The sequence below is a fragment of the Myodes glareolus genome, chromosome 4 (genome assembly GCF_982192425.1).
Source record: "Myodes glareolus chromosome 4, mMyoGla1.1, whole genome shotgun sequence".
Taxonomy (NCBI): domain Eukaryota; kingdom Metazoa; phylum Chordata; class Mammalia; order Rodentia; family Cricetidae; genus Myodes; species Myodes glareolus.
In genome coordinates this window covers 53,650,948-53,670,179 of record NC_142029.1, presented here as the reverse complement: position 1 = coordinate 53,670,179, position 19,232 = coordinate 53,650,948, and the positions used below count along the sequence as shown (strand labels likewise).

At 41.5% G+C, this 19,232-nt stretch overlaps 1 protein-coding gene and 1 pseudogene across 1 annotated transcript in view; one reads left to right on the top strand and one right to left on the bottom strand.

Annotated features, from left to right (window-relative positions):
- The window catches only part of Slc9a9 (solute carrier family 9 member A9), a 551,770-nt gene that overhangs the window by 163,736 nt on the left and 368,802 nt on the right, over positions 1–19,232 (bottom strand). Inside the window, exon 12 of the mRNA XM_048452510.3 lies at positions 16,453–16,606. Within this exon, the coding sequence (XP_048308467.3) occupies positions 16,453–16,606 (154 nt within the window). The remainder of the gene's footprint in view (positions 1–16,452; positions 16,607–19,232) is intronic.
- Positions 17,721–18,209, top strand: LOC125411994 (large ribosomal subunit protein uL5 pseudogene; annotated as a pseudogene).

Genomic DNA, 19,232 nt, shown 5'->3' with positions numbered 1-19,232 from the left:
TTCTTTTTCCCTTCCTGATCTTTTTTGCTCCCACTTCTACCTCTATCTTGGTTTTGCCAAGTTCAGGAAATGTTGGGAAAATGTATCTCAGCAATTGAGAGATGATGGGACTGCACACAAGCAAAACCATGGCCTTCGATGGAGCAGGGCCAGCCTGATCACTGGAGTTTGATGGAAGCTGGAATTGAAGGGTGCTGATGCAGGGAGCAAGGTAGATTTGGTGGGAGACTTGTAAAATCACTTATTGATGGCTTCTGCTCTAGTGAACTGGAAAGATCATCAGCTTAAAAAGTAAGCTGAGAAAGAAGAGATGGGGGCTTGAGGAGAGCGGAGGGGAGCCAGCTAAGCAGTGTGAGAGAGAATGGGCTTGGGAACTTCAGGATGATTGATGGGCCCAGTGTCTACTGTATGCCAGGGACTGTGCTAGGAGCTGGGAGGCAGACTCCCCCTCCCCCTCAGAAGTCCCACAGTCTACAGTGGAGAACTACCATTTGGATATAAAAGTGGAGTACAAACTACTTTCTGGGTCTGGGATTTATCACGAAGAGAAGTTTGAGGACACCGGTAGTTAGAGGACAATAAAAGAAAGGTTCTCAGAGGAGCTGACTAATGTCTATTGGACATAAAGAGGAAATAGTGACCACTCAGTAATGAAAGTAGGAAGGCTGGCTGCTTTGATAAAAGGAAAAAGTCCTGTATGGGATTATGTGACATCTTGGGGAAGAAATTAAAGAATATCAGCATACTGAAATGTAGGGTATGTGTGCATATATACACACACGGTCATAATGTGTACAAGCTTCCATGCATGGATGTTTGACAGAGGAGTCCCAGAAATACATCTGCTGAATGTCATGACCAGCACATCCGGCCTTCCTATTTCCATGCAATGTTCATCACACACTTGAAACTACCTCCTTCTCTCCCCGGAGCCCAGAATGCAAACACACTTGCAGGAAGCCTTCCTAACTTGTGTTCTTTGTTTCTTATATACTGAAAGCAGACGGACACACCAAATATCCAGTGAGAAGCAGACACGAGATATAAACACAGGCCACAGTTTCCTTTCACCTTGGTGCCTGACCAGACTATATACTCTGAGGATTTGGCTCAGTGAGCTATTAAAAACAGATTAAGAAATGTTTGTATCAAGGATTCAAAGCAGAGATATTAAGTAAAACAAGTAAATAGAAAAAGGAACCTCTGCCATAGCTTTATAAAATGCATTTACTCCCATAGTCTTTGAGGTTTTAGTTTGTTTATTTTGTTTTGCCATCAACTGAGAAATTCTTGCTGAAAATCACTGCCTCAAAATCAATTTACCTTAGAAAAGAAAACAAAACAAAAAGCCACCCAGTTCGCCAACCGTGAGCACGTAACCTAGAGCGGCGGTATGAATGAAAATGGCCGCAGAGGCTCACAGGCAGTGGCACTTTCAGAAGCTCTGGCCTTGTTGGACTAGCTGGCCTTGTTAGAGGAAGTATGGCAGTGGGGCTGGGCTTTGAGGTTTCAGAAGCTCATCTCGCATTACCCTATATTCCTGCTGCATGCTCATCCAGACGTAGAACTCTTGGCTACTTCTCCAGTACTATGTCTGCCTGCATGCCGCCAGGCTTCCCGCCATGGCAATAATGGACTAAAGCTCTGAACTGTAAACCAGCCCCAGTTAAATGTTTCCCTGTGTAAGTGTTGCTGTGCTCATAGTGTCCCTTCACAGCAATAAAACTCTAGCTAAGACACAGAGCCAGGTAAACTGTGGCTAGCAAATGCTCTATGGGACTTCCGTTCAGAGTAGTATAAAGTTAGCAGCTGTTGATGGTGATAGGTAACTCCAGAGTCACTGCTTTTTAAGACCCAGAGAAAACAGTCCCATGGAAGCCCCCAATGTTAGAGCATTTGGGAAAAGAAACCACTGGCTTCCTGTTATCTCATTTCAGGGACAGACCATCCTTGTCTGCCTGCATTACAGAAGAAACTGGGAAGCTGCTGCAGTCCTTCTCTCAGGCTCAATATAAAGACCTGGTGCTGTCACAGAGCAGGCCTCGAAGACTAAAGCTAGGATATAATGTCAGTCATCCAAAGTCTCAGGCTTTATCTGAGTCTATGCTTTATCTGTTGCCTGTCACAGTACGGTTCAGTGGATGTTTACTGAGGGCTTTAGTTACTTTCCCCATCGCTGCCACAGAACACCTGACCAAAGCAACGGAAGGAAGGATGGGTTTAATTCAGCCTGTAGCTTGAGAGGACGTCCATCGTGGAGGGTAAGGCATGGCGGCAGGAGTGTGAAGCACATGTCCATATTGCGTGCACAGTCAGGGAGCCAGGGGAGGTACTGCTACTACTTAGCTCTTGTTTTTCCTTTATTCAGGATCCTAGCCCATTAAACGGCCCTGCCCTTGCCTAGGGTAGCTCTTCCTACCACCGTTACTCTAATGACAAAATTACTCACAGATGTGCTGTCTCAGTTATTTTTCTGTTGCTACACTAAAGCTCTAAAAGAAACGTGGGAGGAAAGGGTTTATCTTACAACTCCCAGGTTATGCTGAGAGAAGTCAAGGTAAGAACTCTGGGCGAGAATGGGGAAGCAGGAACTGAAGCAGTAGCCAGCAAGGAGTGCTGTTTACTGTCTTGCTCCTCCTGGCTTGCTCAGTCTGCTTTCTTATGGACCACCTGCCCAGGGATGGCACCCACAGTGGATTGGGCCCTTCCAAATCAATCTTAATTAAGATTATGTCTAACAGACTTCCTTATAGGGCAATATAGTAGAGGCATTTTCTCAGTTGAGAGTCTCTCTTCTTTAATGATTCTGGTTTGTGCCAAGTTAATATACAGCTAACCAACACACCTATGCAATGGCTTGTCTCTTAGGTGATTCTAGATGCTATTAAGGTGATGTCACCATTAATCACCACAGTGTGAATGGAGATGGCAGAGGAGGAGGGTGAAAACTGGGCATTTGTGACGTAACACTCTATCTAGAGGGGATAAATGTCCTGTAAGACGGGACCAGGCTGGAGATGCCAGGCGTGGGATGCAATGGCTGGTCACAGGGCCTGAGAATGAAGCGGTAAGGCCAGGAGAAGATGTCACAGGTCTCTATCATAAATGTGGCACTTTCCACTTGTTAGCTGTAGCTTCAGTAAAAGGTGATAAATAATCAGAGGGGTCCTAAGGAGATGATGGGGAAATCTGTGCACCTGTCTGGTAGAAGACACCAAATCTGTAGGAGTCTGGAGCTCATCAGAAACTCAAGTGCTAGCAAATGCAACATGGTCAGCATAGAGCCCATCAAGATATTCTGTTGTGTGAGGAAAACTGGAATCTTCCTGCAGAATACCAAGAAATGAGCTCCTGGAACCTGGACAAAGCTTTAAATTCCTGTTATGCACCCTCAAGAACATGCATTGATGTGGAAGTCCCCTCTGTGTGCTGTGATTGCCATTACTGAATAAAGAAACTGCTTTGGACCTGTAGCAGGGCGGAACTTAGCTAGATGGGGAAGATGGAACTGAATGCTGGGAGAAAGAAGGGCGGAGTCAAGAGAAGCCATGGAGCTGCCAGAGTCAGACATGCCTAATCTTGGCTGATAGGTCACAACCTCGTGGTGATATGCAGATTAATAGAAATGGGTTAAGTTAAGATGTAAGAGTTAACCAATACGAAGCTAGAGCTAATGGGCCAAGCAGTGATTTAATTAATACAGTTTCTGTGTGATTATTTTGGGGCTAAGCATATGGGTGGCTGGGACCAATAAGCGGGCCTCCTCCCAACAACGCACTAATCTTGGACCAGTATAAACAGGTTGGAAAGGCTGGAGAGATGCCTGCATGGCTAAGAGGACCTGCTGCTTTCAGAAAGAACCTGGGTTCGGCTCCCAGAACCCACCGCCTAGCTCAAAACCATCTGTAACTCCAGATCTAGGGGTCCTCCATTCTCTCTGGTCTGCTCAGGCACTAGGCATGCGTGTGCTGCACATACATCCATACAGGCAAAATTTGAATGTACATAAAAATATTTTTAAATGTTAAAAGGCTTTTCTTGTTAATAGAACCATTGAAAGCAATTAATTTTTAGCAAAATGTACTAAAATTTTAACCATAATTACCTTCATGTGAAATGAACCAGGCAAATACAATTTTTAAATAATATTTTATTTCTAATTTTAGGTAATAAACATTATTTTAGTGTGCACAAAAAATTAACCACTTGATCGAATGCCTGGTATTGACTAATAAAACACAGAATTAAGTTTAGTGTTTTGAATAATAATCTTCAACTCTTTGAGAATCCTATTAAAATGACAAAAAATTCTGAATAAAAGAGCAGGCTCATGACGAGGGGGAGTTAAAAGAGAGAAAAGTGGGATTATTTTGATGGCTATGCCAGAATAAACTGTAACCCACAAGGACACAAGGGCAGCAGGCAGAGCAGCCTGAGGGGACAGTAGAAAGCCATGAGTAGTCTGTGGCAACCACGAGAGTGGCCCACCAGACCTTGCCCGGCACCGCACTGTGATCTTGGCACAAAACATGGTTTGACTGCCCAGGACTCATGCTAAAAGGTTACATCTGGGAGGACAGGGAGTTGGCTTGAGATGACAGTGGAGACCCTGATGTCCAGACTGGACCCTACTGAAAATAAAAGTAGCTAGTGCCACTGATAGAGGACACATGGCCAGAGACACTCAGTTGCCATCTATAAAGATGGGTGCGGCTTCATTACTGACTGTATTCTATACTGCAGTGATCCCAGCTCCAAAGAGAGTTTAAAGAAAAGAACAAAGAAAGAAAAAGAAAAAATATTCTTGGAGACATTCCTCTGGCGTTTTTCCAAACCAGATAGCTGCCCTGAGTACAATGAAACTGTCATTAAGCCGTATTTTGCCTTTAATAGGCAGTTCTCCGTCTAAAGCAATTTCCTCAATGTGATGCTAAGTGTAAACCTGAGCACTATTTTTAATAACTCCAGTTAGAATCCCATATTTTGGTTATGCAATTGATCTTTTGGGTAGACATGAAATGGGCATTTTAATGTAATTCCTTGGATTTTACTCTGTAATTTTTCTTAAGCGGTTTCATTTAGATTTAAAACGTGCATTACCAGGTAAAAGGTTATAACAGATGAAAAAAAGACTTAATTTTCTGATGAGAATCTAAAGATCCCAGGGAATGAAATGATGTTGATGAAAGTGCTGACGTCTACCCAAGTTGGGGTCTGTGCACTGCTTATGGAGCCAAAAGGAATGAGAGAAGAGGAGTCCCGCTGCCTGGGGCTGAGAAATACACCATGTCCCCATTGCTCGGGCACCTCATTGTTTCACACTGTCAGGGCTGGAGATGAACACGGGGCATTAGCACAGAAGGAAGAGGGGACCATTGTGTTTTATTTCTGGGTGAAGGCAGGGCTGATATCTATCACAAAACGACGTGTCTCACAAATAGCAGCCAGACGCACATCTTACTAATGTGTGGCACATTATAATAACAAATAGTACAGGAAAAAGACTGGGACTAGAGAAATTATAGTGGGAAATTTGATGTACACCTTTTATAATCTGCCCCATTTTGGAAAAACAGATCTATTGATGTGGGGAAGCTGAATGAGCTGTAGCTAACCCAATGCATACATACAGATCTTCATTCCTTAAAATATCAAATACACACTTTCTTCATGCATTGAAAACATGTACCCACTTGTTCTTGGTTACAAAGAAGAATGTCATATTTTTAAAGGAAAAATTATGGTGGTGCCACTCAATGCTAGAGCCCTTGCCTAACACGCCCAAGGTCCTGGACTCAATTCTCATCACTGAGAAAAAGCAATTAAGTTTGTCAGGCATGATGTTGTATCCCTGTAACCTCAGCATTGGTGAGGAAGAAGCTGACAGATCAGGAGTTCAAGGACAGCCTGGATTACATGAAACTGTCTCCCAAACAAAACAACAAAACCCAGAACATTGAAAAAGTTATTAAAAAGGTAATCATTTGGCAAGTAAGAAACTCATAGGAATCAGATAGCAAGGGCTGGAGAGACAGTTTAGTAGGGAGCATGGCACTGCGTATACAGAAGAACCTGAGTTTAAAGCCCGGAACCTGTGATCAAAAGCCAGGAGTTGTGGCAGATTCTTGTAACCCCAGAGCTGGGGAGGAAGAGGCAGGCAGATCCCAGGGGTTCACTGACCAGCTGGTCTAACTGCTGGGTGAGCTAATGCCTAATAAAAGACTCGGTCAAAACAAAAACTGGCAGAAGATGCTTGAAGGACAATTCCTGAGGTTGTCTTCCAGTCTCTACACATATGCACATTGTACACATATAAAAAATTAGATATCAAGAGCAGATTAAACCAAGTCATCCCAAATACAATAGTCGAATCAAACAAGCATCGCCAGTGGTGATGCTTAGCTGGGGAGAACAGGATTGTTGGAAAGAAGATATTTATATGGTACTCAATTATTGCCCAACAGTTTGAAAGTAAATTATAAAATAAAAAATTGTACCTTTGTAACAGATGTTACTACTGACTCAAGGGAATGAACTCAGCATCACGACAGTGGACACCCGGATGAAGCATGCAGGGCAAGGCCCCCAAAAGCACAAACAAAGCAAGCTATGCACATTATTATGCACAGAACATCACCAGTGGGCATTCTTGCAAAAAAAAAAAAAGTACTCATCCTGCATTTTAAGGCTTGACCTAATTTCTAATTTATAAGAAATACAATACAGGAAAGAATAAATTAATTGACACTATGAAAAAACAAGTCCAGAATGTGGACAAGCATATAAAACAACTGACCTGGTTTCTTCTATAAAAATCAATATCATGGAAAAAAAGAGTAAGGTCCAAATACAATATATTACCTTGATTAAATCCTGAATTTAAAAACACCCATCAAAGCAGTTTCTGCAATAACAAGGAACATTTGAACATCTACTGTTAATAATGCTGTCGTAATGTCTTCTTAGATGTGTATTTTGTATACTTAATAGAATGTCTTTATCCTTTAAGATGCATGTTATCGCGTTAGGTAAGAAGAATATGATGTTTGTCCCAATATTCAAACAGAACAGTGAAAAATAGGAAAATAAATATAAAGCACATAGAAGACAGTCTGAAGCTAAGTGGTGAGTGCTTGTATAAGATATGCAAAACCCTGGGCTCCATCCCAGTACTACACAAAGATCCTTTACATAGAGATATAGCTAGTGTATGTGCATGAACTCCCCCCCCTTTCTGAGTGTGTGTGTGTGTGTGTGTGTGTGTGTGTGTGTCTATTTGTGGCATATCACATGTCATAGAGACACTGAAAAGGTGATTAAATACCTGCCTGTAAAATGATTTAGAGTGCTTATGCTCAGTAAATCCACTTTATTGTTGCTATCTCCTGAACTCCAGTCCCCCTTTTTCCTGCTTGCTTTGTCAGTTGCTGAGAGAGCTATGAAGTCCTCAGTTCTAAGTGTGGGTTTGTCCATCTCTCTTTTGGGATCTGCCAGACTTGGTGCGTCTTGGAAAGCAATGCTGTTAGCTGTGTGCTCACTCTCTATCGCCATACAATCTGGATAAACCGATCCTTTCATCGTTATATAACTTCTCCTTCTTCTTTTTTTTTAACCTGAGAAATTTTCTTGCTCAAAAGAATTTTATGTGCAAGGCCTCATTGGGGGTTTGCATGGCGAAGTTTTTCTAATTATCTTATGTTTAACTAACTGTATCACACCTACATCATTAGTCAAGTATGTGTCTTATGGGCAACACATAGTTGATTCTTAGTTTTTATTCATTGTGACTGTTAATTTTATTTAATTGATGCAATAATTGATTGCTTGGGTGGTGCTGGATGTTCTTCTGTATATGTGTTGATTTTGTTGGTTTATGAATAAAGAAGCTGCTTGGGCCTATGATAGTACAGAATAGAGCAAGTGAGAATTTCAAGCAGAGATAGAGGAGAAAAGAAGGTGGAGTCAGAGATATGTCATGTAGCCACCAAAGGAGTAAGATACACGCCTGCAAGAACCATACCGGTAAACCATGAGCCTCGTGGTAAATATAAAATAATAGAAATGGGTTAATTTAAGATGTAAAAGCTAGACAGAAATATGCTTAAGCTATTGACCAAACAGTATTGCAATTAATATAGTTTCTGTGTGATTATTTCAGGTCTGAGAGGCTTGGAAATGAATGAATGGCCTCCGTCAACATTTGGGTGTAGGTACATACTATCTTAACACTTGACTTTTGTTTAGAATATTCTTCCTCTATCTTATTGCTTTCTGAGGAGAGGTGCAAATTTATTTTATATTTCATTTTAGTATTAATTTAATTTTAAAATATACTTTGATTCTTTACATAGTTTTGTAATTGGTATAGGAATTAGAATATAAACATGTAATTCTTCATAATCTATTATGAATAGAATGAATAAATGAAATTTTTATCACTTCGAGTAGATCTTAGAAAACTTACTGTTTTTCAGACCTTTATACCCACCCTCTCTTTTGAAAATCTGTGATAATGTTAATTTTTTTCTTTCAGCAATACATAGGGTTTTAAGACACCAAAAGAGGAAAAGCCCACTTATTATACTATACTAATGCCTGCTGTTTCTACACCCATCCTTATTTTTGCTGCTTCACTTTCCTCCACTATTGTTTCTCTGTCCTCCGAAGGAATTCCTTTTGTGTGTTTATCCAGAACGGGTCTGCTGGTGAACACACACTCTCACTGTTCCTAGAAGGGAAGATCTCAACGACCTTCAAGTTCACCGAGTTCTTCATCTGCCATCTTCTATTTTGCATTAAGCCAATCCAGTAGATAGTTCACTTTAAGCATCGCTTTTAGGTTCTGAAAGTTTCATTTATTTCCACTTTGCACCTTTATTTTTCTGTTGATAAATTTTAGTTTACTTCTGATGTGCTTGCTATTACTTCTTTGTATGTATGTGTATGTGTATATGTTTATGTGTATGTGTATGTATGTGTGTGCATGTGTGTGTCCATGTATGTGTGTGCATATGTATATACTTGTATATGTGTGTGTGTTTGATTTTACATCTTGATGTATGGTCATAAAAGCCTTATCTGTGTCATCTTTAGGTTGGCATCTATTGTATTTTTATTTGTGATATATAATTTTTTTCTAATTCCTCATATTCCGAGTGATTATGAGCTTATCTTAGAAAATTAGAATATTGAATGAAATGATTTGATCAGATTCTCCTATGAAATATCTATTATTATTTTCAGGCGATCAGGTTCAGAGCACCAGCTCTCACCTGCCTTGTGTTGCCTGTGGTTCCAATATCAGCTCAGCTTCAAAGCTTTTGCGGCACTGTTCAGCTTTCTTGCATCTGCGCCACTCACTGTTACTTCTGACTTGGTCTCTACTATGTAGCTTGTTTATTGGTACTGCGGTGTGTTATTTAGGGTTAGCTAAATACACACAGCTGGAGAAAAAGCGCACAGTTAATGACAACGTCATTGAGCCTCTTCTGGCTCAATGTTACAACTTCTCATGTTACAACTTCCTCAAAGCCTTTCGCCAGCTCCTGAAGGGTTAAAGTGTTCAGGTCTCCTGAAATGCTCGGCATTTCCCATGGCTCCTCCACAATGCTGCTCCTGCTCTAGTTGGTGAGAGGTGCAGGAGAGAAGCTGCAATGGGATTATTCTCCCTTATGGTCATAGAGCCACAGTCACAGTTCCTTTCGGGGAAATTTCAAGTAGTTTTTCATTTGTTGGTGCTATGGTCACCTGCTGCCTCATGCTTGTCTAAGATCAGGGAGTAAAAACAAGGAAAAGAACTACAAACCTAGGGACTCTTCCCATGCCTGCCTTTCTTTCTCCTCTCCTTCCTCCTCTTTTCCTTCCTTCCCTACTCTTTTCACCTACAGGTTTGTGACTTGCCTTTTCTTTAAAGCAGAAGCAAAGAATTTCTCTCATAGTTCTTTTTCTTTTCCTTGCTGCAGAAATCCATCCATTGAACTGGTGTTGGGCCCAAGTCAAGAGACTCAAGAATACAGAAGAGGGAAAGGGGACCTCACTGCTGGCCCGAGAATTGGTTTACTCCCTTTTGCTTTTATTTTTCTTTTCCGTTTTGTTATTAATTTTTAGAGTTAGAATATAAAGTAATAGGCTTCATTATATTATTTTCATATGCCCGTGGAATATTTTGTTTTTATTCACTCCTCTCCCCCACCGCTCTCCCTTGTCCCCTTCTGGCCTCCTGTTGCCTGGCTCCCTCCTGCTGCCTCCTACTCTCTCTCAGGTATTTCACCCCCACCTTGTTCCTCTTCCTCTCCCTTCCCTCTTGTGATCCTTCTTCTTCTTTCCTCTCTCTCTCTCTCTCTCTCTCTCTCTCTCTCTCTCTCTCTCTCTCACACACACACACACACACTAATTTGCATATGAGCTAAAATGTGGGGTTTGCTCTAATTCTGACTTATTTTGCTTAACATAATGACCCCACTTCCATCCGTTCTCCTGCAAATGCCATGATTTCATTCTTCCTTATGGCAGAATAAAATGTCACCCTGTCGTGTATAACACGTTTTTCTTTATCTGTTCATCTGTTAATTGGCTTCTAGGCTGGTTCCTACCATTTGCTTTTAGAGTCTTCCATAATTGCTACTTGTAGTGGGTCAAGGGCTTTGAGTTGCGTTTACTGGGAGACACGGGAGTGGGCACGGAGGCTCTGTTTTAGCCAAGACTGGGCGTTTTCCCTCACCCTTGAATAACAAGTTCCACAAACCGCAGTTACATCATTTTTGTCAGACTTCATATGTCACGTAAATCTTTGTCTTTTACTTTTAAAAAGGCAACTGTTTTGGCTGGTGATTTCTAGCAGTCAGACACATTGCCTTCCGCAGAGTGAAGTGTGGTTGTTTGGTAAACTTACCACACACGCATGGGTGAAACTCATTGTTGCTGATGTTCAGAGAAAATAAGTAAGAACAGGGCTAGTGGAGTGTGTGCCCGGAGGCTATGATGGTAAAGACTGCATCTCTGAAACTGGGGAGACTCTGTATCTGGAAGCACAGCACAGTGAAGCATCAGTTGGTGCTGGGAACATAGGAGCAGCTAACTCATATCACCGGTTACAAACATGCCGTTCCTTTAGGTCAGCGGTAGATTGCTATAGTTGGCCCACGTCTATAATTAATATGTCAAATTAGATTGATGTTAGCAATAAATACCTAGATTTAGATGTCATTATAGAAGAATCTATAGAAAGTAGAAAATAATTTCCAAAAGGGCGCAGTGGGTGAGAAGCAGAAAGTATAATTCTATCTCAGGGAGTGAACTGGTTGCCCGTGTTTCATGAGACGACATATTTCTGAGGTCTGTTGATTGAGATAACTTGATATAAAATGTGTAAGCTGGTCTAAAATCAATATAAGACATAAACATAAAATATAAATTGATAAAGTGGCACAAGTCAGATATTTGAAAAATGCATAAGCAAGGTTTACTATGTGAAGACGGAAATAGAAGCATATCTAGGAAGACTCCGTTTGAGCTGCCGGACGACTGTAATAGTTTCGGGGAGATTTTAATGAAGTCTATCATTTTGAATGCATAAGTAGGAGAGTTGTCTCTTAAATTGATGAATCTAGTTACAGTACGAAATGAACTAAACTCTCCAGAGACTATTTCTCTCTATTTTCCATGAAAACAAGCTTTCACAAATGAATCCAATTAATAACGCTGTATTTGTGATTATCACAATAAACAGTAAGTACGTGGCTAAGAAAAGGTGCAGCGATACCCTTTGGGTGTATGGGAGGATTGGGCATCTGTTTTCATGTTTTCAGTTCTTGTTTGACTAATGCCTAATGCTCCTAAATTCTAAAGCAGTATTATTGCCATTGCTCTCATTTTATGGATAAAAAAACTGAGGAAGCAAGAGGCTGAATTTGGAGCTTTTAGCCCACACTTCTAAGACATAGAGCCAGGGAACGACTCATTTTCAAACTCTGTGTGCTGTGCGCACACGTATGTGTGCATCACACACATGCGCTGTTTACTGCATTAATCTCTCTGTGAAGGAAACTGTTAAGCATGCTTGGGAACTTTGGTGCTAGGGAGGAAACCAAATAGATAAATAGTAGGAGAACATATTATAAGCATCCCTCCATTGTATTATTGGTGTTTCCTCACCTCAGTAATACAGGAAATTTTGTGTGTAAGCACTTGTACTTAACCTGCTACTGTTTATATATATAGTGTGTGTGTATGTGTGTGTGTATCGCCCATATATAAACATAAATATGATATATATAAACACATATATCTAGACAGAACTCTCCTTATCTCTGTGTACATTCCAATGAGAACTATTATAGAACTTAACCAGCGGGCAAAAGTGATAAAGAAAGCATTTTGCATGGCTTTGGGCCAAACCCCAAGAATCAATTTTAAACATACAACTATAATACCAAACACCGGAGGAGTCAAACTATTTAACAGGCATTTCCCTGTAATGGACACAAGTTAGTGCACGCAACTTTGTTCCCTAGATTTGGAGAGAGAGAGTATGGGATGTCTTGGCTTGAATGGGGAAGGATAATACTTTCCTGTAATTCCTTTAGTTCTAGGTTGTAGCTGAGGAAGTCAGATTCCCTCCAGGTCAGGCCTGGCTTTGTTGAACTTTAACTGTTGCGGGTCACTGAGAAAGACTGCATGGAGAATCTCTGCTCCCAAAGTGCGCCTGCCCAGTCCTTCCTGGAGCGGAGAATTCCTGCACTTGCCTTTTAGCAGGCCTGTCTTGTTATGAATGTAGACCTCTTTCCCCCAGAGGGTCTGTTAATCAAGGCAGACTGCAGGCATTCAGATGAGCTCCCTTCTGCAGGTGGGAGCAGAATGCATTATCTTGGGCAATGGGCTTTCTGCTGTTGGGCTCACTCTTTTCTCAGTCCCGCCATGATGTCACATTGCCAGGGTTTACCCATGCTGAGAGGTAGCTCCCATCATCACCCTGATGTTAGAGTTTAGAGACACACAGAGAGAGGTTCTGTGCCTAGATGCTACAATCTAATATCCAACACAAAATAGCTCGTTACTCAGTCATAGATGGCTACGATTAGACATCACCAGCATTCTGCCCAGGGTGCTTTGCAGTGTCTTCTGAGAGGCAAGTTTTGTGCCACATCTGTAGAAGAAGCTGTGATTCCGGCTGTGATTGAGAAGGCAGGTCCTGCATCTGTGTCTGGGGGATACAGCGAAGGCCCACCCTGTGATCTGGGCCCATTCTCGTGTACCATTTGCCGAAAGTCTGCTAGCTCCACATGGTGCCCAACCCTGAACCAAGAAAGGCATTACCACCCCAGTTAGTTATGTAAGACCACTTCCACAGGGCTAGGCCTCTGGACGTTGGGGCTCTTTTGGAAGCACTTGTGAATTTTGAATTGGTGCTCCTGTTTACTTCTCTGGGTCTGGGGTGGGGGGTTGCAGAGTGGGGGTGGGGACGAAGAGGGTCCTCACAAACTGTGTGTTGGATTTTTTTTCACTGTCGTGGTCATGTACCTCATAGAAGGGAAAAGCTGAACTCTAACCAAGGAGAAACTCTACTTTTCTTTCTGCATCTAAGCCTCCAAAATAACATGGGAGGAGTCCTTTTCCTTGAACATTTGAAAAGAAACAAACATCCGATTTATTTTAAATTGCTTCCTTAAATATATTTTACTATCATCTTTAAAAGAAATTAAGTTGCTTTAAGTCAAGAACTTTGCCCCGCGGCTAGGACCAAGCTTAAGAGCGAGCTTGCCTCAGAGGCGGAAATCTCTGTTTGTGTCTCCATGACGTGACCATTGCTGTTTGAATCATGTCTATCAAAGAGAAATGGATGCTACTGTTACTCATCATCACCAACAAAAACATTTTCCTCTCTCTCCTCCTGTAGTAGTTTGTAACCGAATGAAAAGTTCTATAGGAACTGAAAAAGAAAACCTAATTCAAGGACTTTCCAAATGATTTAAGAGAAAATGTAAAGCTTAGGAAGAGAAGGGCTTGTAAAATATGTAAACAAACCATATTCTAGCGAGGCTGTGGGGCTCGTGTGAGAGCACGCTTGCCTCCTGTCCCTCAGCCTTCACCACTGGTGTCGTTCTATCCAAGTTGCAGCTTGCCTGCTGTTGTTCAATGGAAAAATGACATGACCGCCGGTGAATGGGGCATTGCACTGGGAAGAAGCAGGCCCTGCTAACAGTGCAGTGGATGGGCTGTTGTGAGTTTGAAAGCTGAGATAGATGTGATGGTTTCTTTAACAATGTCACAAACCAGGAAAGGAGAGTGGATCCTATGGCCAGATCACTACAACATAGTGGAACCCAACCAACATCACACATCTGTATTTTTGCACATATACTCCTTGACCATCCTGGCTTTTAAATGTTCTTCTTGCCTTGAATTCCATCTGCCCGAGCTAACTTTCTGAATATCTTCCTGTCTATATACTCTAGTGCTCTCTTTTTGATTTTATTGGATGGGTCCCTGGGGTTTCTGTCCTGATTTCAGGTTTTCAGCTGAGAACACCACCCTTTCCACATGTCTGAATCCCGTTATTCTCTTTCCGGACATTCATCGTGGTCCTATCCATGCTTCTCATTCTGCCTGGATAGTTGACTCACCTGGGCCTTTTCTTTGGTAATTTTCCCCAATGGGGGCAGCTCCATAAGGGGACCCCACACTGTGATCTTAGCAGGGAGAATGACATTGATTTAGGATAAGCCCCTCATCCTGGATGTCATGTTTGACATCATCCCCTTTCTTCATCAACCTCGTCACCTGAACAATTCTCGCCAGTCTAAGGATCCACTGTCGTCACTGTCTTATCTCTTTCTTCCCACGAACTGGGCATCAGAGGCTACGTGAGTTATGACACCCGTGGGAAGTCAGCTGAGGCCACTGGAAAGACTGGGGGAGAGCTGGCTAAACGAAATATGTTACCAGTTTGGGGACAACTTAAGAGTAATTCCTTACTCATAGAAATTATAGAAAACAAATTATGCTTGATTACTTTAAGGAAACTTTGTTATCTCTTCCTTATGTCCTCCATAGAATACTTTGATAGTGTATCTGATGCTTCAGTAGGAATTCCCTTCCTTTAAGCTCTGTCTTCTATGCCTTCATTTTTTTCCATGCAGGGATCCAAACTACTCAATTTTATTTTCTAGAAATCTGAACACACACCGTTTCACTAATGATTTGCAGGGGATACGGCACTTGAGAGTCTAATGCAATGTGTGCACTCATCCATAGGCGCCTTCCGGTACCCACCACTGTGAAAGAAATTGCGGGCCGCATCTATACGGCTAGAGAATAGTTCAACAAGCATTTCAAAATGCTCTCTGTTCACCTTTAGTCAAAGCACTTTTGTGTATTTAGTAATGTTCACAGTCATTCGCAGGGTTTTTCCCCCTGAAATTTGGTTTACTACACAGCCACTTGGCCTGGTTTACACATAAACTTTCTTATATTAAATGTGTGGGGCTTGTTTCTGCTTTTCCTTTGCCAAATGAGGAAACTTCTTACAAATGCATAACAAAAGCATTTGTATTTGCCGTTAAATTCATTTAAGTTTTCATAAATTGTTTTCATTTTTTATTATAATCGATGTGTCATACAAATGTGCCAAAATTGCAGTCCCTGTTCATATGAGTCTTACTGGAAACCCTTTGTGGTTAGTAGGATTGTTTTCTATGAGACAGGGTAGGTAGGAGTTTGTCCTAGAGCAGAGGTAGGAACTGGGGAAGGTCATGATGATGTATGGATGTGAGAAATGAAATGTTTACTTAATCCCTTACGTTTTGGGAAATGAGAATGAGGACCTGGGTCACAAAAACATTTAAATAACGATAATAACACTTTAGGACAGATTTATCCACTTTCCAGACCGGCATTGGCTATCCACTTTTGTCCAATTGCCTGCTACCCCTACAATACAGATTAGGAGCAGCCAGTTGCAGGCACGGCTTAGGAAAGGGTTTTTGATGGAGCCTTGGTTTTCTCTTCTGTGAGACAGTGTGTAGCTTGTCTCCAGCATCCCCCTTGAGAGACACATGTTCAGTATTTTCTCCTGTCTTAAGTGCTAATGCCAGGAGGAGTTAAAAACAAAGCAAATCTGCCTTCTTGTTGGTTTTGCTGCTTTTTCTTTATCAGTCTTCCTAGACTGTGGGTATCTTGAGGATAAGTGTGTATCGTCAGATGGAGGAAGTCACAGGTGAAAAAATCTATTTGTAGGACAGCTTGGGAAATAGGCATCATTCCAAGACTGTTGAAAAAGGCATCTCGGTAGATGGTAGGTCATACCGCTTTCCCAGCTAGTGAAGGTCACCGGGACTCTGAGGACAGTTGAGGTACGGATCTACCATTGCACTCCCAGCCAAGCAAGCTTAACTAGAAATGGAACAGACCAGCCACGCCTCTCAGGGCTTTGCTCCTTTGAGTAGAGTCACTTACCGGATCTGAAGCCACGTCAGCATGGGGGTGGTTCCTCCTCCGAACACCCAGACAGTGAAGAACACGAGGAGCAGGGTGGTGGTGAACATCATCTGTTTGGGTTGAGATTCTGTGTTGCGGATGGCCAGGGCAAAGGCGATGGCGCCTCTCAAGCCTTACAGAGAAACCGAGAGAAGAAAATTAGTATCAAGACTCACTCATTCTCTTCTCGCTAGATTTAGCTTCACAATTTGCTAACATAATTTCTTTATTAATTAAAATTTTTATTCAGAGATGATTATAGATTCACACAGAATTCTGAGAAAAAAAATGTACTGAAATACTTTTCCTTAAGTCTCTGCCAGTGGTGACATCTTGTGATGAAACAGCGTGGTATCTTCGCCAGAACACTGATGTCTGTCTACACAGTGAAGACACAGAACATATCTTCCCATCAACTTAGGAGTCTCGCTTGCTGCTCTTTTTATAATCTCACCCGCTGTCACACACACACACACACACACACACACACACACACACAAAACACACACACACACACCCCTTAATCATGATTACCAGTAAGTCTGTGCTTTGTTAGTTTACAGTTGCTTTTACGTCAAAGATGAAATCACCGCGTCGCTGTCTGTCCAGTAGAACTCTCCATGTATTCAGGCTGTTGACTGGACCAGAGGTCTGTTTCCATCCTTGAGCCTGAATCCATGGCACAGATGTTTCTCAGGTGCTTTGTCTAGTCACCTGCTTGTTAAAGAACAGCCATACTTTCCTTAGTTACTAGAGAGTAAATGAAGGCTGCTCTCGTTGGCATCCAGGTTTGTGTGTGACACGTTTTCCTTTCTCGGAGATAATGCTCCAGATTATAGTCAGAGTGGTGTGGTATCTGCTTGCTTCATGTATAAAGAAATTACCATTTTTGCATTCTGACTAGCAACAAAAAATCATCTTAATTTCCATCATTTTTGACATATTTGGTGGTGTCATTTTACTTTTAGTATAAACTGTTGTGATAGGTAGGGAATGGTAATTTATTATGATTTGAATTTTTTTCTCTTAGTGGCCGAAAGCATTGGATATTCTAATTAGTTACTTTGTTGCCTGTGTACTTTGCTACATGAAATAGCTCTTCTTTTTTTTTTCTTTTTTTTTAATTGCATTGCTGGAATTTCTAATTGCTGTGTGCTAAGTTCTTTATACATGGTCCATAACAGGCCTTTGTTAGATGCAATATTGCCTCCACTCTCTTCCTATCCTCCATCACATCGCCAGAACAAGGTGAAAAGTAGAACCCCATGTGGGAACTTCACATCTGCTAGCTCTGCCTCAATATCTGTGTTGGGGACAGCGGAGACAGTCTAACCCAGGCAGCCAAGTGTTGGAGTAGGCCTGTCTTTTCTAAAGCTAGGTACACCGCCAGACCCTTTGGCATCAGGAGAAATGAGAAGTTTGCTGTTCACTGCACTGTCCAAGGAGCCAAGGCAGAAGAAATTCTGGAGAGAGGCCTGAAGGTGTGGGAGAATGAATTATGGAAAGTAACTTCTCAGATATTGGAAACTTTGGCTTTGAGATTGAACTGGGCATCAAATATGACCCAAGCATTGAGATCTATGGCCTGGACTTCTGTGTGGTGCTGGGTAGGTCAGGCTTCAGCATTGCAGACAAGAAGTGCAGGACAGGCTGCATTGGGGCCAAACACAGAATCAGCAAAGAGGAAGCACGGGTTACAGCAGAAGTATAATGGGATCATCCTTTCTGGCAAATAAATTTTATCCAAAGGGCTAATAATTTTTTTCTCAGAAATGCCAAAAAAAGAAAGAAAAAGAAAAAAGAAAAAAGAGAGAAAATCTTGCCTTCTACTTCACAGCTTCTTTTTCTCATCTTTGAGTTTTTGTAGGACATTTGTTTTTTAGATTTGATGAAGTAAAACTTGTCAATTTTCAAATTAATTGTACTTTTGAAGTTAATTCTAAGGACTCTGAATAAAGCTAGTCCCCAAATACTCTCTTCTATAGGTTTAATATTCAGGTTCACAACCGTCTTGGGGCAGTTTTCATATCGAGAGGCAGGCTTGGGCTGTGGATCTCTTTTACTGGTGACATCTACTATTCTCATTGACTTTACTAATTTTTCCAACCTCTGTCCAGAATCAGCTGCTTGCATTGTGAGTCTGTTTATCTGTGCTCACTCTTGTAGCACGCATCCTGAGTGCTGATAAGTACATAGTGGGCGTATGACAGTTCCTTCTGACTTACTTTTTGTTTTCAAAACTATAATCTTCTGGTTTTTTTGCTTTCTCATAAAGCTTTAGATTTATATTGTATTTATCTACAAAATAAAGCCTTCCTTGGCAAACATTTCCTTTTCAAAATTAAATGTGTCCGATAACAAGGAAAACCAGGACACCACTGAAAATGAATAACCAATTAATCGACACTTAAAACATCTTGGACTTTCACAAACTCTGGGACTGAAATTCATCTATTAGAACCGCTTTTTCTTTGTTTTACTTTTTGTTCTATGGTAAAAAAAGACATGCTAATTGTATATTTATGAATCTGTATTAAGCACAGGAGGTACTACAAAATGAAAGGCCAGACGTCGGAGTGGGGTGACATTAATAGAGACAGAAATGCAGACTTAGATGGGGAGAAAACACAGTACGGGTAGCAAAGGAGGCAAAGCAGGGGGCTCCGGGGGACCTGAGACTGGCTGAGTACTGTGGCCGAAATCACACTGCCGAGCAGGAAGAGAAAGGTTTATAATGGCAGCAAGCAGAAGTTAAAGAG